This window comes from Squalius cephalus (genome assembly GCF_949319135.1).
Source record: "Squalius cephalus genome assembly, chromosome: 8".
Classification (NCBI taxonomy): domain Eukaryota; kingdom Metazoa; phylum Chordata; class Actinopteri; order Cypriniformes; family Leuciscidae; genus Squalius; species Squalius cephalus.
In genome coordinates, this window is record NC_137129.1 from 44647789 (window position 1) to 44672434 (window position 24646).

The 24646-nt window shown below is 39.4% G+C and overlaps 1 protein-coding gene and 1 long non-coding RNA gene across 6 annotated transcripts in view; one reads left to right on the top strand and one right to left on the bottom strand.

The window, feature by feature from the left end:
- The window catches only part of LOC307163783, a 485677-nt gene that overhangs the window by 230109 nt on the left and 230922 nt on the right, over positions 1 to 24646 (bottom strand). The gene's annotated exons all lie outside the window — the stretch shown is intronic.
- Positions 1 to 24646, top strand: part of LOC307163680 (NLR family CARD domain-containing protein 3-like) — a 28749-nt gene that overhangs the window by 1840 nt on the left and 2263 nt on the right. For 3 of the 5 annotated variants that reach the window (XM_079879856.1, XM_079879857.1, XM_079879858.1), the window contains 7 exons: positions 154 to 270; positions 519 to 632; positions 1915 to 3684; positions 19340 to 19513; positions 19838 to 20011; positions 23854 to 24027; positions 24354 to 24527. In XM_079879856.1, the coding sequence (XP_079735982.1) occupies positions 154 to 270; positions 519 to 632; positions 1915 to 3684; positions 19340 to 19513; positions 19838 to 20011; positions 23854 to 24027; positions 24354 to 24527 (2697 nt within the window). The remainder of the gene's footprint in view (positions 1 to 153; positions 271 to 518; positions 633 to 1914; positions 3685 to 19339; positions 19514 to 19837; positions 20012 to 23853; positions 24028 to 24353; positions 24528 to 24646) is intronic. The other 2 variants (XM_079879859.1, XM_079879860.1) reach the window with 2 other exon arrangements.

The window sequence follows — 24646 nt, forward strand, 5'->3', positions numbered from 1 at the left end:
AGAGCACACATCTATGTCAATAAACAGGTGAAATGATCCTTGTACACTGTAATCACTCTTCAACATTTTCTGAAGCTTTTCTGCATCTGGATATATATATATAAAAAAAAAAAAACATTGCCAAAATGAACTCTTGTCTGTTTTCTATTGAAGCCAAAGTTGCAGACAGAAATCAAACCCACCGGAGTCCAGCTGTGTGTCCATGAGGAGTGACGCGTCTATGAGGAATCCAATAGCATTTAAAGGAAAACACACATCAACTGGTCTGAGGTACAACATTTTTTATCTAGAAGAGACTAGATCAGTTCTTCCCAGATCTTCTCTGGAGCTCCTAACACAACCACTACACATTTTCTTATGTCTCCCTCATATAAAACACCTGTTTCAGCTCATCAGCTCATTAGTAGAGACTGCAAGACCTGAATAGACAGATAAATGAATAAATGTAGATAAACCTCAGATAGAGATCTATCCATGTAAAATGAACTGTATATATTCTTGTCTGTATTCTACTGAAGTGGATTCCCCCAGCAGAGATCACAGGCTCCAGAGTCCAGCTGTGTGTCCATGAGGAGTGACCGGTCTATGGACAACATGACATTTAAGAGGAGACAAACATCAACTCAAATGAGGTACAACATTTCTGTCTAGACAGACTCATCCTGAGAGTAACTCACTGTACCCAGACTATCCATTATTAATAAATAAATAGATAGTAAACAAAGATAATGTACACAAGCAGGTGAACAGGACACAACAGCGTGTTTTAACATAGACATGAACAATAATCGAGGACAGAACTGAACAGGAGAATATATACACAGGGTAAACGAGGGAACTACTGTAACTAGACACAGGTGGATGAAGGTTAACTAATCAGGACTAACAAGAACAGATGCAGACGTACGGTTTGTCACTCTTTAATGTGGCATGACAGATTATTTATCAGACGCTTTATCAACCCTTCCTTTAAACGGCAGCAAGAACCAATCATATCTTTATTGCTAGTTATAGCATGAAATAAACATGAATGAACCATGAACACAAGAATATATGTTGAGGTATACGGTACAACTTACTGACATGTGTTTCAACCATGGAGAGATAAAACAGCTTGTGAATCAAGTAACATTACATTTAACTCAGAAAAGTTATACAATGGTCGTACAGTAGTTCATTAGTAAGCTAGAAAGAACACTAGAGAGTTATGATCTTAACCTGTTAGGGATGTAGTCATTATTTAATGTATATCTAAATCTGTGTCAGTTATATTGTTAATTAAAATATGTTAACTAATTGCAAATAATTAGAAAAATTAGAAACTCAAACTAAAATGTGTTAAAATGTGTGAAATGTGTTCAACAAAGTGTGAAAATTATGAGTCAGGTCACATTTCTTTTTCTATTAAAAAGAGTTGATTATTGTTGCCATCAGTATTTCAAAGACTTTCAGAGCCTCTCAACTCTTTCAGGAAGTTCAGGAGCTGCAGGTTATAGAAGTTCATTAAACCGGCCTTCAGATTTTCAGATTAAATTGAATGTTGATTTATTGAATTCAATAATTTGGACATTGTTGCTCATTTTTACCTTTAATATTATAGTAATGATCAAGTGAAGCAGGTCCACTGTATAGTTTACTGCATTAGATGAGAGTTTTTTTCCTTACAAAATGTACATGTATCTCAGACATTTCCAGATTTATTTGAATTGAGAACAGAATCAAATAATGAAATTTATATCAATATCCAATTCCTAGAGACTTGTGCAAACGGCCAAATTACAGTTTTACTGTTATATAGACCAACAGCACCGTTGTTTGTGTGATATTGTCTAATTATTTAATTAGAGAGTGTTGTTATTTTACTAAAACTTTTCTCTTTATGTTTTAATCTGTCAATCTTTCACTGGTCCAAAGCAGATTCAAATCAAATCTGCTGAAGAAGTTTCAGTGTCTGTATGAAGGAACAGCAAAGCAGGGAAACCCAACACTCCTGAATGAGATCTACACAGAGCTCTACATCACAGAGAGTGAAAGTGGAGAGATCAATAATGAGCATGAGGTGAGACAGATTGAGACACAATCCAGGAGAGCAGCAACAGAGGACACACTGATCAAATGCAATGACATCTTTAGACCTTTACCTGGACAAGACAAACCCATCAGAACTGTGCTGACAAAGGGAGTCGCTGGCATTGGAAAAACAGTCTCTGTGCAGAAGTTCATTGTGGACTGGGCTGAAGGGAAAGAGAATCAGGACGTCCAGCTCATATTTCCACTTCCTTTCAGAGAGATCAACTTAATGAAGGACAAAACACTCAGTCTTCCAGATCTTATTCATGTCTTTTTCCCAGAAACTAAAGAAATGGAAATATCCAGTGATGAATATAAAGTGTTGTTCATCTTTGATGGTCTGGATGAGTGTCGTCTGTCTCTGAACTTTAAGAGCGAAGTGAAACTGTGTGATATATCTGAATCAGCCTCAGTGGACGAGCTGCTGATGAACCTCATTGAGGGGAATCTGCTTCCCTCTGCTCTCATCTGGATCACCTCCAGACCAGCAGCAGCGGATCTCGTCCCCTCTGAGTGTGTCCATCGAGTGACAGAGGTACGAGGCTTCAATGAGCCACAGAAGGAGGAATACTTCAGGAAGAGAATCAGTGATCAGAGTCTGGCCAATACAATCATCACACACCTGAAGTCCTCGAGGAGCCTCCACATCATGTGCCACATCCCAGTGTTCTGCTGGATCTCAGCCACTGTTCTAGAGGAGATGTTGAGTGAAGCAGAGAGAGGAGAGATTCCCAAGACTCTCACTCAGATGTACACACACTTCATGATCATTCAGACCAACATCAAACATGAGAAGGACTATGAGAAGAGAGTGAAAGATGAAGACATGATTCTCAAACTGGGGAAACTGGCTTTCCAGCAGCTTGTGAAAGGCCACCTGATCTTCTATGAGGAAGACCTGAGCGAGTGTGGCATTGATGTGACAGAAGCATCAGTGTACTCAGGATTGTGCACTCAGATCTTCAGAGAGGAGTTGGGCTTGTATCAGGGGAAAGTCTTCTGCTTTGTTCATCTGAGCATCCATGAACATCTAGCAGCTCTATATGCACACATTCACTTTACAAACGAGAACAGAAATGTGTTTGACAAAACCAAACAAAATTTCTTTACTAAAATCTTAAACCAGATGAAATATCCTTCATTATCTGAGCTGCATCAGAGAGCTGTGGATGAGGCTTTACAGAGTAAGAATGGACATCTGGACCTTTTCCTGCGTTTCCTTCTGGGTCTCTCATTGGAGTCCAATCAGACTCTCTTACGAGAACTACTGACACAGACTGGAAGCTGCTCCTACAACAAAGAGGAAACAGTTCAGTACATCAAACAGAAGATCAGGAAGAATCGCTCTCCAGAGAGATCCATCAATCTGTTCCACTGTCTGAATGAACTGGGTGATGATTCTCTGATGCAGGAGATCCAACATTATCTGAAATCTGGAGGAATAAAAAGAACCAAACTCTCCTCTTCACAGTGGTCAGCTCTGGTTTATGTGTTGCTGACATCAGAGCAGAAGATGGAGGTTTTTAATCTAAAACAGTTTATTGGAGCCCAAAATACAGCAGATAAAGTTCTTCAGAAGCTGATGCCTGTGGTTAAAGAGTCCAGATCAGTTCAGTAAGTCACACTGACAACAATCATTACACTGATAAAACATGATCATATTTATGAGTTTAGCATATGCTTTCGTACCAAAGCAATACTGTAAAATGAGAAATTCATATATATCTTAGGTAACCCTTTACAATAACAGTACATGAATAATCATGTACTAATCCCTGAATTAATGGTTATTTCTACATGAACTCAGGAGGAGGGGGGGAGGGGGGGAGGGGGGGAGGAGGGGGGGGAGGGGGGGGAGGAGGGGGGGGGGGAGGGGGACGGGGACGGGATGAGGAGGAGGGGGAGGGGGACGGGATGAGGAGGAGGGGGAGGGGGACGGGATGAGGAGGAGGGGGAGGGGGACGGGATGAGGAGGAGGGAGGGTCGAGCTAGCCTCCGTTTTGTTTGACAATACTTCGAACATCAACTAGAAGTGACGTCACCCAACATCGCTTAGAGCAGCTTTAACTAGAAGGAAGAGATGATCGGTTCACGAGCAGCTTTAACTGAGGCTAGAGCGATCTGTTAGACACATTAAAGAGCCTCAAAACGGTATTTATCGTTTAAATTTCTTTAAAAAAATGACCAAATTTGAAGGGTGAGACTTTGTGTTTCATATCAAAAGTAGCCTGGTCTGTCCTGTCTGTCAGCGTGTTGTCAGTGGACTCTCTGCTCCGCCATGTGTTTTCTCTGCTCTGCGTGAGATCATGATGTGTGTGAGAGAGGCGTGGCTTGTTGGACATAGCAACAGTAACTAAAGGGGGCGGGTCTTTGCGAATGTTCAATTGTCATGTCACTATAGATCTTTGTTTGTATCTTTAAACTAACTTTGCAAGTGACCTCTGTATATTACTTTCTGCCCTTGGTATGTGTATTGATTTTAACATCCTTCTACGTAGGCTATCCCCTTCTCTACAGTCACACCTTTTTCAGTAAGAGACTATATTTGCCCCCTTGAATCAATTTTTCCAGTGCATTTTTTACTTTTACAAATACCTTTATAAATTAAATAATGCTTTAAATAAAAATAAATAGAGAAATAGTGGTTAAAACGAAGTGATGCTTTTAAATATTAAATTAAAACCGCCAGTAGGTGGCAGTAAGTCGCTGTCTTTATGAGTGAGTCATCGAATCATTAATTCATTCAGTAACGAAGCAAATAGCTGTATTTATGAATGAATGCTGCTGTTCTGCTGTGGCTTTCGTTGAAGCTGTTATTTTGTTGAAAAAAAATACTGACAAAACTGTTTAAAATGAACACCACTTAATATTAACACCTTTCGTTTGTTGAACTGTTGTATAAAATCAATGTCACATTTGCATTCGTGTGGATATTCGTATAATGTGATTAACATTAAACAGGAACTCACACAGGGTTTTTGATCGAAGAGAGTTTGAATCTTAAATCGATCTCTATGCACAGTCTGTGTCTATATTTATTCTTCATGCTAGTAAGTGCTAAATACCCAGTTTTACAAAGGTACATGGTCGAGAACGGCAGTAAAGCGCGATTTGTTGTTACCACCATTGCATATTTCTCTATTGAAATTTTTATTTAATTAAAGCATTATTTATTTTCTAAAGGTGTCTGTAAAAGTAGAAAGTGCACTGGGACGATACACCTATCTCCCGAGTCGATATTATCACGATACTTGGGTGGCGATACGATATGTATTGCGATATTTTTAAGAATTGCGATTCTACATTTTTTTTTAATTTTTTTTTTTAACACTAGACCATGGGGGAAAGTTAAATCATACACCTATACAGACTGTACATGATGTATAAGATGAGACATATTTACAAAAACAATTAATATTTTAGAAACATACAGTACTACATTCTCTTTAATAAATGATTCAATAACAAATAGATTTTTTAACAGTCACTTGTCGCCACCTTGTGGCGAAACAATGTAATCGATAAATGCGTCGTTTTAAGCGCCAAATCAAAAGCTGATTTACTCTATTTTGATCGCTATCATAGACATCAGTATCTATATTTGAACTTTAAACTTTTATCCCAGTACTTCTATTTGAACTATTGTATCACAGAAATAATGATAGGCTACTATGAGGAAAAGACTGCTGTTTCATGACGACTCTCTCTGGGTCAGCGGCAACACAGATCTGAATGTTGCGATATGATTTTGTCAAAGGTTTAATAGACAGACGAAATAGAAGAAGATCGCGTGAGTGTTTGAATCGAGATCACAGTCTTTTAAAGATGAATCGTGCAGCTCTACTGTCTTATCTCTCTCTCAGCATATGAGTAGCGCTGCGCGTCTCGCGAGGGCTTTTCAATGCATTCAGTCTCAATACGCTTTCACGCGTCCACTTATATTACGTCACTCAACACTCAAAGATAACGACACATTTCATCCTCTGTTGAAACGAAAGTGGCTAACTTCAGTCAACCTCATCTACAAGCAAGGGCAAATATAAAGCAATTTAATTTGAATTAATATTGATTCTGTAATTTAAAAAAAAAAAAAAGATTTTAAAATCGTTTAAAGGTGAAATCGTTAGGTGAATCGATTTTTTTCTCCCAGCCCTAAAAAATATTGTCCCTTTCTGAAAAAGGTGTGACTGCAGAGATGTACGCAAAAGGATGTTAAAAGCCTTAGGCATGCCACTCTAAAAAGTTTGAGAACCACTGGTCTATATGATATCCTTTTAAACAACATAAACTAAACAATATATAGACTGAAATCACGAAATGGCCTTAACAATATTAAATTGTGAGCGAGACTTCTCAGCAATGAACAGGGCAAGTGATTTTAAACCATAATGCAAGAAAGCACAATTTGAAAATTGTCAGTTAATCTTCTCTTGTGCTATCTTCCAAAATGGTTATGTAAGGGCTGAAATATGGCGGCAGCGTTGGTGAGAGCCGCTGGTGGAGGCACGGCTTGCCCCCGTACAAAACCTGCAATTTACAAAACGGACAATGGGAAGGTGATAGTGGAAGATGAACTGTTAAACTTTATCGTGGTTAAAATGAAGATATTAAGCCATGATGAGATTGTTTTGTTAGTGTGGCAAGCGGGAAGGGGGCAACTCCAGAGGAGAAACCTATAAATGGCAACAATGATCGACTACGCCACCCCAAAATACTGGGGAATAACAGCCCTGAGGGCGCACAGGTTCGTTTATTTTAAATGATGGGCAAAGAGACATGGGTCATATAAAAAAGGTTACGAATTTATTTCCGTTAATATGGGTTACTAAATAATTAAAACTTCACAGCACAACTCAGGAAGAATGCTATCCAGCAACATGCACAAATCTGCATCACACACAAACACAAAACTATATTTAAATTAAACTAATTGACCAGTAGCGGAGGTCCCTGGGGGTACAGGCTAGCTGCCTCAATTAGAAGAGCCCCAGTAACCCAAAACACACGCCCACACACACACGTGAGGATTGGATGCAAGAAAACACACGGCACTAGGTGTAATCACCACACACCATAAGATAGCAGCTAGCTTCCCCTCTCCAGGAACCCCCAGCTCCTGCAAAGAAAATAAACATCAAATTAACAAGCTTATAAAAAGACAGTATAACACAGCAAAAGAAAACAAACACAAAATAGACATAACTCCTCCTCAAGAGAATAACAAATTTGATTTACACCATTCACTCGGGCTTTCAGAGAAAGGCTCAATCCAATCCGTCTTGCAGCAGTTGTAATACCCAGAGTTGTAGAGCGTAACACACACACAAAAAAAGAATAATAATAAACAGACACACACAACACTCAATATACCACAAAATGACGATGCATGGCGATAAAAATCAAGCAGGTGGCAGCCGGCAAAGACAGGCCGGCAGCAAGCCACCGCACCGCATCAACGTGCAAGTTTCCATGGTCAAATAGGCGTCGAGGCAAAACAGCAGCGCAGTCACAATTAGACGTGTCACGATCCACTATGGGCGCTCAATCCCAGCGAGTCACCAGAGATACCCTCAGATCTGCAGGTAAACATGCAGTGCAAGACAAAAATATGTTAAAAAGTAGTAACAATATTGGTAGGTCATCAAGCTATAGTTCTACATACCGCGGGATGGTCACGTAAACAAAACCCTCCATGGTCGAGCACCATGCGGGAATACAGCCGCGCGATCAGAAACAAACAGCTGTGAATGACATGCTATAAATATTTAATTTAAAATAGAACAAATAACAGGCTAAACGCAGTCAACGATTGGGTTTATGACATGACTGAACAACATACCTGTGAGGCACTTAAGCCAGGACACAGCAAACCGGAAGGCAAGAACTTTAGTCTAAGCCTGGCAACAACAGGTAAACTCAGAATTAAAACGCTTGCACGACGCAAAGAGCACGGATTTACTCCAGCCATACCACATACCTTAAGCGGCAACAGATGACATCACGCAACGGGGATACCAAGACGCACATCCGGTAGCCAAACCCCACTCCTTTTATACTAAATGCGAGGCAGTTAATGATATACACGCATGCGCATGCTCTCCCAATAGGTCGAATTAATCCACCCTGCTACATTAGCAACTAATAACTTTTCATCTGAGTGGATAGAGGAGTCCAAGCGGCTTTTGTTTGATGTATGCCCAGATACCACGCTGCGCTGTATCGGACACAAAGGCCCACAGAAGGACGTGAATAATATCAAGGCCTGTTTGAAGGTTCTAAATGAGTGTGGTGAGAATATTCCGCGGTTTGTTTCACATTATTTGGATGAACTGCCACCTATAGGATTTGGCAAAATGGATGCCTCAGCGTTGCTTGGCCGAATGGAGCAGCTGAACCAAGAAGTTTCTGGCCAGAGCAGGGCATTGCAAATACAGGCAGAAGTGGGTAAAAACTTGGGGACAATTGTTGCGACCATGGATCGCCGAGTGACAGCGGTGGAAACGCACTGCACATCGGGTTACGATATAGGGGCTGATGGCACCGCACGAGAAGGGGTGTCGGGGCTAGCAGGCCCTGATCGACAGGAGGAGTTAACAACGTCTCCCGCTGGGAAGTCTTGTCACCTGGGTCTGGATACCGAGATCGCCAGTAGCTCATGTGGGGGGGTGAAGGGACTGGAGGGTTCCGCTCAACAACAGGAGCTCCTGGATGTAGCAGTAACATCGCCACGAACACAAATACAGTCCTCACAGTGGAGTGTTGTTGTGAAAGAAGGTCGCAAAAAGCCGGGGTCCCTTAAAGTAACTGTGCCGCGGAAATCCCACAACAAGCAAAGTCACCTTAAACGTGGGCAGAGGAATGTGGGAATAATTGGAACCGGTACTGAGAGCAACATTGGAGTGGTGAAAACAAAGTTGGTGAATGTGTTTGCCACCAGGTTTTCTCCCACGCTGGATGCACACGCTAAGTCGATATTTATCTGAGAAACTGGAGAATGGAATAGTGACGTGTCGAGACGGCCCATAGCAGGTAGGGCTCATTTCACATTACTGCTGAATGTAACAATGTTGCTGATATGTACAATCCAAAACTCTGGCCCGACGGGACTTATGTTCGCCGCTATTATGAGGCTCGTGGCTCCAAAGTTTTGGGTAATGAGCGGGGTGGTGAACTGGATTGTCATGGTACACTTGTGGTACCACACGGGAGTCAGTCTGCAGTTGCTGCTATGTAATTAATTCGTCTATATGAACATTTGTGTCGTGTCTTATAACGCGCGTGGACTGCGTGTTGGCCACAGTGATACTGATAAATCACGCCGTGTCGTTGTGGACAAATTGATGGAGAGATGTGACATTTTGTGTGTCCAGGAGACGTTCCTTGCCAAACAAGAACTGGAAGGCTTAAATTCCTTGCATAGAAACTTTCATGGAGCGGGTGAATCAACAACTGACTTAAGCGCTAAAATTGTCCGGGGGAGAATTCCTGGGGTGGTTGCTACGTTGTGGAATAAAAAATATGATCAGTTGGTTAATGTTATAAGACTGGGAGTTGACTGGGCTATTGGTATTGAGCTGTGTTGTAATGACAGGAAGATAATAATTTTGAATGTTTATACGCCATATGAGTGCATATATAATGAGGATGAGGACCTCAGTAGATTGGCATTTATCATGTCTTTTATTCAGGATAACTCTTCCACCTGCATATATGTTTTAGGTGACATGAATGCTGACATAACTGATGCAAACTCTTCATTTGGTAATCATTTAATGCAGTTTTGTACAGATAGTGGATTAATTTTATCTAGTAAGGTACTATTGCCAAATGATAGTTATACTTATATCAGCGAGGCCTGGGACTCTACTTCCTGGCTAGATCACTGCCTTTGTACAGTGGATGCCCATGACTCCATTGAGATAATGAAGATTGATTATGATCTGGCTACTACGGATCATATACCCTTTCTCATGGTGGTGAAAATGGGCAATATACTGGTGTTGTTGCCTGTGGACAATGGCATTGATGTAGAGAAAATAAATTGGTCAAAAATTTCTACGAAAGATCTTAATAGATATGTTGATCATTCAGATGCTTTGCTGGGCAATATTGAGGTCCCAAAAGATGCCTTATTGTGTCGGGATATGAACTGTAATAATGTACAGCACTGTAAGGATTTATGTTCCCTGTATGAAGCTATTGTTGAGTCTCTCAGTATCTCGAATAGGCCTCTATATAAACTTAGGAAAAATGCCAGGGTGGAAGGATCACGTAGAAGAGCTTCATTTAGAGGCCCGAAATGCTTTTAAAAAATGGGCTAAGTCTGGCAAAAGTAGGCATGGGCCCTTGTTTGAAACAAAAAAAAAAGCACTAATGCCAGATTTAAATGTGCACTTTGCTATATTAAAAGAAATGAAAACATTATGAGGTCTGATTCACTGGCATGGAAGCTGCAAAATAATAATGTTAATAATAATAATGTTAAACATCTCTTCCGTCTAATATAGATGGTGTGAGTGGTCCTGATGAAACTTCACAGTTATGGCGGAAACATTATTGTGAACTACTAAACTGTGTAAAAAGTAATCTGTTTGTGGTGGATAATGTGGAGTATAATGATGATGTTGTTATCACTTCTTCTGAAATCCATGAAGCAATATTGAAGCTAAGAGATAATAAGGCATGTGGTCTGGATCATATTACAGCTGAACATCTTAAACTTGCCAGTAAGAAACTGTGTCCTCTGGTGGCTATGTGCTACACAGGGTTTTTTGTTCATGGAGAGTTACCTGATTCTATGCTGTCTGTTGAGTAGGGATGGGCGATATCTTATCGTTTGCGATATCTTCTTTTTCTTTCGGCTGCTCCCATTAGGGGTCGCCACAGCGGATCATCCGTCTCCATACCCATAGAACATAGTCCACCTGTGTGCACCTTCCTCCACTCTTATAGGTCACCCTATGATCCTCCTTCTTCTTAAAATACGTATTCACCACGGCCATTTCCATCCTTTTAGCAAAATCTACCACCATCTGCCCTTCCACATTTCTCTCCTTTAGGCCATACCTACCCATAACCTTCTCATCACCTCTGTTCCCCTCACCTACATGTCCATTAAAGTCTGCCCCAATCACCAATCGTTCATTTCTAGGTACACCATCTACCACTTCATCTAATTCACTCCAGAATCTTTCCTTCTCCTCCATCTCACAGCCGACTTGTGGAGCATAGGCACTGATGACTAGGGGTGCGCCAAAATATCGATATGGCGATATCTCGCGATATTTTCTCCCGCGATCGATTCTCGATGCGCTCTTGCCAAGTATCGATCTTAAAAGCCGTTAGGGCGGGCATACACTGTGCGAGTTCGGACACTCGGGAGGTCGTGTATTCAACACGTTGCGAGTCAATTTAACTGATAATCGAGTCAAAGCAGCTGGTACACGGCACGACTGTCCTGCATGAATTTTATCCCGAGCCGGCAGCAATCATGTGGGCTTTCGCGCTAAACACAGAGACTGTCATGTTGCGAATGGGAGAGAGAGAGAGAAAACTGTGTGTGTGTGTGTGTGTGTGTGACAGCGACAGTGTATGCGCACACTGTATGGTTGCTGCAAATGAGGTATAGCCCCATCGACGTGGTTGTGTATGATTTGGCAATAGGGGACAGCTGGTGAAAAAACATGTTTAAAAATTATCGGGAGGTCGAGGAGGTGCTTGTAACGTGCACGGAGTCGGCTCGGCTTGTAATTCCTCTCACACGCTGCGAGCCGCGACCATGCGAGCATCACCGATTCCGAGTGAAAAAAAATCATCTGCAGCAAAACAAAAATAGTGTCTGTGACTGTTTTGTTGCAACTGATAAGACACAAGTTGTTTTTGTTATTGTGTTTCATCCAAAAAAATAAATGGAGATTCATTTTCCTAATTAAAAAATATATATTTTTTTATTTCTTAAAACATGATATATTGTGAGTTATTACTGATAATATATCGATTATCGCAGTATCGCCATATCGTGATGTTATCGGTATCGTGAACAATGTATCGCGTATCGTATCGTATCGTGAAGTACCCAGTGATTCCCAGCCCTACTGATGACATTTATCATCATCCCTTCAACTTCCACCTTCACGATCATCACCCTATCAGAAACTCTCTTCACCTCCACTACACTCTTACTGTACTCTTCCTTCAGAATCACCCCTACACCATTTCTCTTTCCATCCACACCATGATAGAACAGTTTAAACCCACCTCCAATGTTTCTGGCCTTACTCCCTTTCCACTTGGTCTCCTGAACACACAACATATCTACCCTTCTCCTCTCCATCATATCAGCTAACTCTCTCCCTTTACCAGTCATAGTGCCAACATTTAAAGTACCAACCCGAACCTCCACTCTCCTACACTTCTCCTTTCCCTGTCGCCTCTGTAGACGTCTTCCTCCTCTCCTCCTCCTCCTTCGGCCAACAGTAGCCCAATTTCCACCGGTACCCTGTTGGCTAACGATACCTGAGGCGGTCGTTGTTAACCCGGGCCTCGACCAATCCGGTATGAAATTCTTATTCGTGACCCGCATATTTGATATATTCAGCGATATACCGCTGAAAATTCTCCCCACGATAAAAATTTGTCTCCTCGCGATAACGATAAGTCTAGTTGATGACGTAGTTTTGTGCGCGCCCGATTCACTGTTCACGTGCGGAGTGAAAACAAGCATGGCGGAAGGCGGACGTGAGGCTGAGGAGAAGCTTGTTGTTAAGCGAGGAGCTACCTCCACAATTTGGAACTGGTTTGGTTACAGAAAATCAGATGAGCAGCAAACTACCGTAATATGCAAACTTCTGCAAGTTTGCAGAAACTACAGAACAGCGCGAGCAGGAAGCGGCACACCTCACGCGAGCAGGGCTTATATGCTCCGAGAACGGACACTGCACGGACACTGCACTAGTGAAATAACACACACACACAGACACACAGGTCTGTTAACTTAAGCAATACTTTTAAAAAGGTAGTCTAATATTTTTCTGACTAACAAATTACTGACACAGTAAAGGGTAGATTTAAATAAATAAAAACGAAATTTAAATAAAGAAAAACGAAATTTAAATAAAGAAAAACGAAATTTAAATAAAGAAAAAAACGAAATTTAAATAAAGAAAAAAAGGAAATTTAAATAAAGAAAAATGAAATTTAAATAAAGAAAAACTAAATATAAATAAAGAAAAAAACAAAATTTAAATAAAGAAAAAAAAAGAAATTTAAATAAAGAAAAACGAAATTTAAATAAAAAAAATAAAATTTAAATAAAGAAAAAGGCAAGGCAAGTTTATTTATATAGCACATTTCATACACAGTGGCAATTCAAAGTGCTTTACATAGAAGAAATTAAAATAATAAAAAGAAATAAGAATAATTAAAACAGTTTAGAAAAATAAAAAATAAAATACAGTACAGTACAGTACAAACAGTCGGACGAACATTGGCACAGTGCTCATTCATTAAATGCATAGTTAAATAGATGTGTTTTTAGTCTGGATTTGAATGTGACTACAGTAGGAGCACATCTGATCTCTTCTGGAAGCTGGTTCCAGCATAATAGCTAAAAGCGGACTCGCCATGCTTAGAGTGAACCCTTGGTATTTCTAGCTGATATGATCCTAGTGATCTGAGTGATCTGTTGGGTTTATATTCAGTGAGCATATCTGCAATATATTGAGGTCCTAGGCCATTAAATGATTTATATACCAGTAATAATACTTTAAAATCAATCCTAAATTTAACTGGGAGCCAGTGTAAAGACCTGAGGACTGGTGTGATATGTTCATATTTTCTGGTTCTGCTAAGAATCCTGTTGGCAGCGTTCTGTATGAGCTGCAACTGTCTTATGGTCTTTTTGGGAAGGCCAGTGAGGAGTCCATTACAGTAATCCACCCTGCTGGTGATGAAAGCATGCACAAGTTTCTCTAAGTCTTGTCTGGAAACAAAGTATCTAATTCTTGCAATATTTTTTAGATGATAGTATGCTGATTTAGTTACTGCTTTGACATGACTACTGAAACTAAGGTCTGACTCTAGTGTCACACCAAGATTCCTGACTTGATTTTTAGTTGTTTGACCCCTAGAGTGATGGTATGCATTCACCTTGAGAACTTCATCTTTGTTTCCAAATGCAATGACTTCAGTTTTGTCTTTGTTTAACTGAAGAAAGTTTTGGCACATCCAACTGTTGACTTCATCGATGCATTGGCACAGGGAGTCAATGGGGCTGTAATCTTTAGGCGATAGGGCTAAGTAGATCTGTGTGTCGTCTGCATAGCTGTGGTAAGCAATTTGGTTCTTTCTCATGTGGGAAAGCATATTTATTAAAATGTTTAATATAGGTTTACATTGAATTTAGCATGTTAAGGTTAGGTATAAATTATGATTATCAGAGTTTTCTAGCAAAAGACTCTGGTCAGTCCTGTTTTAGCAAGAAAGTCCAGCCAGTCCTGTACTCGGGTCTCAGTGTTTGAATAGATATGCTGAGTGGATTAGGGTGGGCAATGCTCCCAGTCTAGAACCGGTTCCTAAACCTGTCTTTTTCGGTTCCTGGCCCTAAATGTATATAAACTGTAAGAGAACATTTCACGTCAGACTTGGTGACTGCAGCTACCGACAGCTCGTGTTCTCAATAAAGAATCCTGCTGAAGAAACAACCAAGTCTCCTGGTCTTTCGATTCTAAGTTCACAACACTCATTATTTGGCTCATTGGGAGCATATACAGGTTGAACAGGAGTGGCGCAAGAATTGAGCCTTGAGGGACTCCGCATGTCATGGATGTCCACTCAGACTTATGGTCTCCTATACTCACATAATAACCTCTCCCATCTAAGTATGACCTGAACCATTTTAGGACTATCCCAGAAAGCCCCACCCAGTTTTCCAGCCTGTCAAGAAGTATGTTATGATCGACAGTGTCAAATGCAGCACTGAGGTCGAGTAGTACCAGCACTGATAATTTGCCTGAATCAGTATTTAAGCGAATATCGTTTATTATCTTTATGAGCGCTGTCTCTGTGCTGTGGTGCGGTCGAAAACCAGATTGAAAATTGTCAAAGTATCCATCCGAGCATAAGAATTTGTTCAGCTGATTGAAGACAACTTTTTCAATGATCTTGCCTATGAAAGGAAGATTTGAGATCGGTCTATAGTTGCTTAATATGGTCTTATCCAGATTGCTCTTTTTCAGGAGGGGCTTGACAACTGCAGTTTTCAGGGAGTTTGGAAAACTCCCAGAGAGAAGTGAGGCATTTACCACTTCTAGAAGATCTGCTTCTAAACTGTTTAACACACTTTTGAAGAAAGATGTGGGAAGTGTGTCAAGAGCACAGGTTGATGATGTTTTAAGGTGCTGTACGGTTTCTTCCAAAATTTTGCCATCAATTTCTTTGAAGTCAGACATAGTAACTACATTCTCAAAAATGGACTACATTAGTCTACATTCTCAAAAATGTAACAAATTCAGTATATGAGCGCACAATATGGTGCCGATTGTGATATAAAGTATAATCCAAAAAAGAGTAAGATTATGACTATAAGAAGTAGAGAAGATAGACAGTCACACTTTCCTGACTTCTATCTATCTGGTACTGTACTTGATGTATGCACAGATATTACATATCTGGGCCATATTATTGCAAATGACCTGTCTGATGACAAGGATATTTATAGGCAGCGTCGTAAGCTGTATGCGCAAGCGAACATGTTGTGTCGTAAGTTTAGTATGTGCTCTGTCCCTGTGAAGATCTCACTCTTTAGAACGTACTGTACACCATTGTACACTGCCTATCTGTGGTGTCGTTACAAGCAAGGCAGCATTAGAAAGCTCAAAGTGGCTTATAATGACAGCATGAGGCTGCTGCTAAGAGTTCCAAGAGACTCCAGTGCAAGCCATATGTTTGTTAGTGTTGGGGTACCTACCTGTGCTGCAGTTTTACGTAACTTGATGTATAGATTTATGGGTAGGCTGTCTGAGTCAAAAAATGACCTAATCACTGTGTTAGTTAACCCTGGACGAAGTTCTGTAAGATTTTTGTCCAGACTGTGGAACCACTGGCGTAGCCTACATGTCTGTATGTTAGACACTGAACACTGTGGACACTGTTTTTATTTTATTTTTACTATATTATTATTATTATTTTTATTTTTATTTTTATTTTTTAATTTTTTTGTGTATTACTATGTATGTTTATTGTATTGTATTATGGATCCCTCTGGGTCTGAAATAAAAGTTTAAGTAAGTAAGTTTGTTTCTATTTCAGATCAAAACTGACATGTGAAATAAACTTCAAGGAGAGCACCTTGCTGCACGCTTAAAGGAACACTTCGACTTTTTGGGACTTTAGCTTATTCACCGTATCCCCCAGAGTTAGATAAGTCCATACATACCTTTTTCATCTCCGTGCGTGCTTTAAGTCTGTTTGACGCACCCAGCGCTAGCCTAGCTTAGCACAAAGACTGGATGTAAATGGCTACAGCTAGCATACTAATCCCAATAAGTGACAAAATAACGCCAATATTTTCCTATTTACATGTTGTGATTTCTATAGTCACAGTGTGTACAAATAACAAGGTCATATGAGACACAGACATTTTTTAAACGTTTAAATACTGGGAACTATTTTCTCAGAAGGCGAAGCACTGCTACTTGGGCGCAGCACCCGAGAAGCGCCGTGGTGATGAGCAGAGAGTTCGCTCAGAGTTGGAGTAATAGAGTCAGCAATTACTAGATAGTAAATGCAAAGTTTACAATCATGGGTGTTCGCTGTATTGTAAAGAGCTGCAACAATAAACAGGGGAATTCCAACCAAAAACGCTGACCTGATGAATCATTGGCTACTTGCTCTGGATATAGTTTCAAATACACCTGTAGACATCATCAAGGACTATCGCGTTTGCTCAGAACATTTCACTGAGGACGACTATTTTGAAAAAATGGAATTTGCCACACGGACCATGAAACGTGTGCTGAAGGATAACGTTACGGCTATCCCATCGATAGTAAAAACAGGACAAAGTGGATCACCTGCGGCTGCGGTAAGTGTTCCGTTATGTTTTTAGATGAGTAGCCTACTGTTACAGTGCCATTAGCTAACGTTAGATGTAATGTAACCTTCGTGACACTATTATTACATGAATAGGGTGCTCACTACTATTACAGTTGTTCCCGGGCTCCATGTATCCCCTGTACTGTTAGTATTGTGTTGTCACAAACGCGCTCTATCGCCCCAGTAACAAATAAGCGGCGCTAAAGGTAACTTTCAGGACTGTAGCCTTCAAATTGCTAATGAATTGGGGGGTTTCATTTTTGAGAAACAGTGACCTTGTTTGTGAAATAATAGGCTATTCCCGTTCTGATTCTCCCCTCGACCTCAGTCTGTTCGGCATTGTCTATCAGCTTCCAAAGTTTGTAACTCCTCGTCTGTGTATTCTGGGTCAAAACGATATGGTTCTGGATCTTGGTTTGATACCAAATAAAAATCCTCTGACAATTCATCAAAGTCAGCCATGATCACGAATCACGTTCGCTACTAGCTAGTTAGTCACGTTGGTTTTGTTGACAGAACGGCTCTTCTCGGGTGCTGCGCTCATCACTCCGCCCAAGTAGCAGTGCTTCGCCTTCTGAGAAAATAGTTCCCAGTATTTAAACGTTTAAAAAATGTCTGTGTCTCATATGACCTTGTTATTTGTACACACTGTGACTATACAAATCACAACATGTAAATAGGAAAATATTGGCGTTATTTTGTCACTTATTGGGATTAGTATGCTAGCTGTAGCCATTTACATCCAGTCTTTGTGCTAAGCTAGGCTAGCGCTGGGTGCGTCAAACAGACTTAAAGCACGCACGGAGATGAAAAAGGTATGTATGGACTTATCTAACTCTGGGGGATACGGTGAATAAGCTAAAGTCCCCAAAAGTCGAAGTGTTCCTTTAAGCATTAGTAAACGGACCTGGCCCTGAAGCCGATCCGTTCAGGCAGGCCTTAGAAAGTTGTTTTCAAAGCAGAGAAAAATTAATTGCTCAGACAGAAATTGTCAACTTTGTAAATAGTTTTCATAATGAAAATATTTGTTCATGCTTGTAGTAAAATTTTATGAATTTATGCATAATATGAATTTCTACATTATTTCTAAATTATTTGTTAAGGATATTGAGTATTGTCTGTAATAAATAATTCATAAACCTCTGTTTCAACATGACATCATGACTTTGCGTAAACATACACGCCACTTTCAAGTCAAGTGGCGTGTTATTTATACGCATTTTGAGCTTTCCGCGTGTATGTCCACGCGCGTGTATGTGTACGCCGTTAAATGTCCGAGCGAAACGGAGGAAAATGTATATCTACATCTGGGGAGCAATATTTTTTTTCCTAGGATGGTAGGGGAACACTCATAAATGGTATTAACCCGAGTGATGGGTAGGTTTAGGGACGCGGTTGGGGTAGGTCATATATATTTATATACAGTAATGTAACGTAAATCAACAGCGTTGATAAACACGCTGAAAAGCGATTATGCGTGTTGATAACACGCCAAAAATAGAAATACGAATTGGCGTGTCATACATACGCCATTTCATGAGATCAGTCTGTCTGTTTGACTAGTTTATTCTGAACCCGCTCAATAAGCGCCGCTTCGCCCTGCCCACCACATTCTCAACCTATGGGAAACACTGACAAAAAAAAGTTTACCATCAAGTCACTGAAAAGGATGTTTAATCTTCATTAGATTCTTTCCAAAGCTTCTGAGGTCATTTTACTTTTGATAGTTTTTGATAGTGTTTTATGGTGCGTATTTCAAGACACTTTTATCCATATGTTGATTATTCTCAGGTTAGGTAAAGTATGTCAAATCTGTCCTAAATCCCAAGCATCTGAATTTTCATACTCACAATCTATTGGTCAGAAGACTTCTTCATGTTCTGTTCAGTTCAGTTTTTTAGAAATCAAAGACTTTTGGCTGGCAAGCTTCTTAGTTTCAATTAAATATAGTTTTATTATTTACAGGTTAACTAGATTACAAAAAGGCATACTTGTAACAGGACAATTGCATATTTTCCACAACAATAGTTATAAGCATGATTGGATGATGTGAAGCGGTGACAACTGCTTTCATACACAAATTTGTTGAGGAGAAAGGAGAAATTCGTATATATCTTATCATTTATATCACTGTTTCCTGAACTGAGAGACTGAAGAGTGTCATTGTTCTCTACAGGTTGAGGTATTGTGGTGTTACAGATGAAGGTTGTGCTGCTCTGAGATCAGCTCTGAGATCAAACCCCTCACACCTGAGAGAACTGGATCTGTTTAAGAATGAAGTAGGAGATTCTGGAGTCGAGCAGCTTTCTGATCTACTGCAGGATCCTCACTGTAAACTGGAGATACTGTGGTAAGATTTGATAAAAGTCTCAATGTTGTCTGTTTCTCTCCTGTGGTGAATAATGAATGATATACAACAATAATATATACAAAAAAGGTTTACCATCAAGTAACTGAAAAGGATGTTTAATCTTCAGTGGATTCTTTCCAAAGCTTCTGAGGTCATTTTACTTTTGATAGTTTTTGATATTTATAAGATTGGATGATGTGAAGAGGCGACAAGTGCTTTCATATACAAATCTGTTGAGGAGAAAGGAGAAATTCATATATATCTTATCATTTATATCAGTGTTTCCTGAACTGAGAGACTGAAGAGTGTCATTGTTCTCTACAGGTTGAATTATTGTGGTGTTACAGATGAAGGTTGTGCTGCTCTGACTTCAGCTCTGAGATCAAACCCCTCACACCTGAGACAACTGGATCTGTCATGGAATAATGTAGGAGATTCTGGAGTCAAGCAGCTCTCTGATCTACTGCAGGATCCTCACTGTAAACTGGAGAAACTGTGGTAAGATTTATAAAAGTCTCAACATAGTAGGGATGGGCGATATGGCCTAAAAAATTTATCACGATAATTTCAGGTATTTATTGCGATAACGATACACATGACGATAAATTATTTTCTTCTGTAAAATATCAGATTATGTTATGTTTAAATTGTGTTTTGTTTTGTTTAATTCCATTTTTCTTTATTTAAATTTCATTTTTTTTCTTTATTTAAATTTAGTTTTTCTTTATTTAAATTTTGTTTTTTTTCTTTATTTAAATTTTGTTTTTTTTCTTTATTTAAATTTCGTTTTTTTCTTTATTTATATTTAGTTTTTCTTTATTTAAATTTTGTTTTTTTATTTATTTAAATTTAGTTTTTATTTATTTAAATTCCTTTTTTTCTTTATTTAAATTTCGTTTTTATTTATTTAAATTTCGTTTTTATTTATTTAAATTTCGTTTTTTTTGTGTGTGTTTTATTTCACTAGTGCAGTGTCCGTGCAGTGTCCGTTCTCAGAGCATATAAGCCCTGCTCGCGTGAGGTGTGCCGCTTCCCGCTCGCGCGGTTCTGTAGTTTCTGCAAACTTTGCATATTACGGTAGTTTGCTGCTCATCTGATTTTCTGTAACCACACCAGTTCCAAATTGTGGAGGTAGCTCCTCGCTTAACAACAAGCTTCTCCTCAGCCTCACGTCCGCCTTCCGCCATGCTTGTTTTCACTCCGCACGTTAGAGCCCGAAGCCATTTGTTTTGAGAATAATGGCTGGCTGATGAAGTTATTGGCTGGCTAGCCGGCTCAGCCAAAACCTAAATGGCTGCTGCAGCCGCCAAACTTTTCATAGCTGCAAATGGCTGAAGCCATGTTTTTTGGAATAAAATGTTATATATATCAGGCTAGGAATAATATATTTACAAATCCCTCTGTAAATGTCTTCATAATATAACTAGGTACTACTGAAGTGGAGATTTCGGACTTGGAGAATGAGAGAAAGGTCATTTTGAGAAAACGGGCTTTAAAGATTTATCATCAGCCAATGAGATCGCGCATTCAGTCTTTTTTACTTTCACGATTGGTTGCTGATATAAAGGAAATGACCATATTTGGATCCAACAGGATTGTACAGAAGAGAGAGAGCTGCCTAACGGTGCATGTGATGAGAGGGTGACGGAAGAGATCGCGGAGAAGTATGTTGATTAAGAACGCAAACTTTTGTTGAATTTATGAGAAATCTACAGACGCAAACAGACGAAGTGTAGTAAAATAAAGACCTAACTGTGTATTTCGGACTTTTTTTCACCACAAGTCTGAAAGAAGACATGTTATTGAAGACAAATATCCAAAAATCTCAAAATTGACCAGTAAAAAAAAAAAACGATGTTTTAGCCTGCCGTGTCTCGCCTTAATATAAACACACACTGTTATCAGTATTATTTTGGACAAAGTTTTGCACATTTCACTTCAATGTACACTGAAGCATGCGTCGTGAATTAGAAACGGTGGTTTGTTACTGCAGTAATCACGTTCAGTGCTATAAATCTCTCCGTTCCAGAATATTTGGTTCATAACATCAATCTTTGATTCAGGTGTTTGTGCAACCGTGCCCTGAAGATTTAACAAAAGTCTGGGTAGGCCTAAGTTAAAAAAAAGTAAGTAGGAATTAGGAAAGTATGTGAGAAGTGAGATCAAAATTACCTTGCTTGCTTCTTTCCGCCATTTCACCTCAGTGCGAGAAAAAAATGCATCGCTTCTTCTGTACGGAAAACGAGCAATTTTAATTGGTCGTCAATTCACTGTGAGTCTGTGTATCGTAGCAACGAGCACAAGACTGTGCTGTTATGAATCCAGTGGGAAAATAGATCTTGTGTATTGTTTCGCGTGTGTATATTTCGTGTGTGTATGTCTCTATAAGATAGAATTATTATTTGATGCAAATAATTCCAGCCGGCTCAGCCAAACTTTTATCAGATGGCGGCTCAATTTGGCTTACGAAATTATTGGCTGGCGGCGGCTGAAATTCTAAATGGCGCAAATGGCGGCGCCTGGCGGCGGCTTCGGGGTCTACCGCACGAGAACAGTGAATCGGGCACGCACAAAACTACATCATCAACTAGACTTATCGTTATTATCGCGAAGAGACAAATTTTTATCGTGGGGAGAATTTTCAGCGGTATATCGCAAACGATAAGATATCGCCCATCCCTACAACATAGTCGTCTATTTTAATGGTAAATAATGATTGCCATACAAAAAAAAAAAAAAAAAAAATCTACTGTGAAATTACTAATGGAAATGTTGATTTTTATTTTCATTAGATTCTTTCCAATGTGTCTGACATAATTTTACAATATTAATGATAGATTAAACATGACTGGATGATGTAAAGATGTGACAACTGTGTTCATATACAGTAGGGGTGTAACGATACGCGTATTCGTATCGAACCGTTCGGTACGAGGCTTTCGGTACGCATTACGCACCGAACGGTTCGTTGGACCATTTTTTCTGCCGACCAAAATTTCGTTATTTCAAATGAAGGCGAGTCGCAGATGGCAAGCGCGCTCATAGCGGCTGGCGAGACCACAACATCAACTGGCAAATGCAATGTAAGGAATGAAACTGAGCTACTCTTATTGTGTTTGTGTGGACCGTTTATCAGTTTTGACCTGTGAAGCGGGACTCGCGAGCCCTATGCGCGAGCCTGATCAAGCAACACTACCACACAGCGCTAAGAGATCCAGACCGGTAAAGAAAGCATTTGAATTTCAAATGCTTTTTGAATTCGCCACTGAAGTAATAACATCGCTGCGAGATCTAGTGAGAAACATGCACATTTCTCTGTTATTAACGGATCAAACAGCGCTGACGTGGAAACCAGGAAGAACATCGTGCCATGAATGAATGAACTGACCGGTGTCCACAGATCAGCAACATTCACCGTGGAATGGATTTACTGTAGTAACACTAACTGCAAGGTATGGAAGTTTGTCAGGAATAGTGGGCTATAATGTTTTTAAGTAACATTACGTCGGTTTTATTTTGACATTATGAATACAATTGCTGCCCTCAAATGTTACTCTGAACTAAAATAAACCTTTGTTTAACTAGCCTACTACTATAATATTACATTTCATTTTGTCCAAGTTTTGTTTTGTTTTATATGCTCATAAGAAGAGTCAAGTATAGCTCCATTATTACTCAGTAAAAAAAAGCATAAAAATAAAAAATCATACTTTATGATGTTAGTTTCATAAAAAAAAAAAATTAAAAAAAAAATTAATTCAAGGAAATTTCTCTGGGATTTATTTATTTTTGCTGTATGGAAAACGTACCGAACCGAACCGTACCGAACCGTGACACAAGTGTATCGTATCGAACCGAACCGTGAATTTTGTGAACCATTACACCCCTAATATACAGATATGTTGATGATTTTTGGGTACTTGCATAAAAAAAAAATTATTTGGTTACACTTTATTTTAGGGTGTCATTGTTACAATGCAATTATATATTTAAGTACTGAATAATATCAAGCAACTACATGTACTCACTATAGGGTTAGGGTAGGATTAGGATTTGGTTGAGGGTTAGTTGCATATAATTATGCATAATTTACCTGTTATTACTTTGGTAAGTTCATGTAACAGATGTAACAAGGACACTGTTAAATAAAGTGTTATCGAATATTCTTGTAATTTTTATGATATGGAAACTAACTAATCAAGCAGTTTGTAGAAGTGAGTCTGAACCTTAGACTGGACCTGTTAATGGTGCCGTGGATTAAGTGTCTGATTGTGAAGTTCTGCTCATCTGAGCTGTAGATCCTGAACTGAGAGACTGAAGAGTGTCATTGTTCTCTACAGGTTGATGGGTTGTGGTGTTACAGATGAAGGTTGTGCTGCTCTGACTTCAGCTCTGAGATCAAACCCCTCACACCTGAGACAACTGAGTCTGTCATTGAATAAAGTAGGAGATTCTGGAGTTGAGCAGCTTTATGATCTACTGAAGGATCCTCACTGTAAACTGGAGATACTCGAGTAAGATTTTATAAAAGTCTCAACGTCGTCTGTTTCTCTCCTGTGGTGAATAATGAATGATATATACAACAATAATATATACAAAAAAGGTTTATCATCAAGTAACTGAAAAGGGTGTTTAATCTTCAGTGGATTCTTTCCAAAGCTTCTGAGCTCATTTTACTTTTGAATGTTTTTGATATTTATAAGATTGGATGATGTGAAGAGGTGACAAGTGCTTTCATATACAAATCTGTTTAGGAGAATGGAGAAATTCATATATATCTTATCATTTATATCAGTGTTTGCTGAACTGAGAGACTGAAGAGTGTCATTGTTCTCCACAGGTTGAGTGATTGTGGTGTTACAGATGAAGGTTGTGCTGCTCTGACTTCAGCTCTGAGATCAAACCCCTCACACCTGAGAGAACTGAGTCTGTCATGGAATAATCTAAGTTACTCAGATGTGAAGCCGCTCTCTGATCTGAAGGAGGATCCACATTATAAACTGGAGACGCTTCTGTGAGTAGTGATGATTAAAACTGTTCATATTTTAATTGAAAGTTAATTTAGTTTCTTAGTTTTCTTTCATTGTGATGGTGAATTACTCACTATAAACATGTTTAATAAGAGTTTAATTC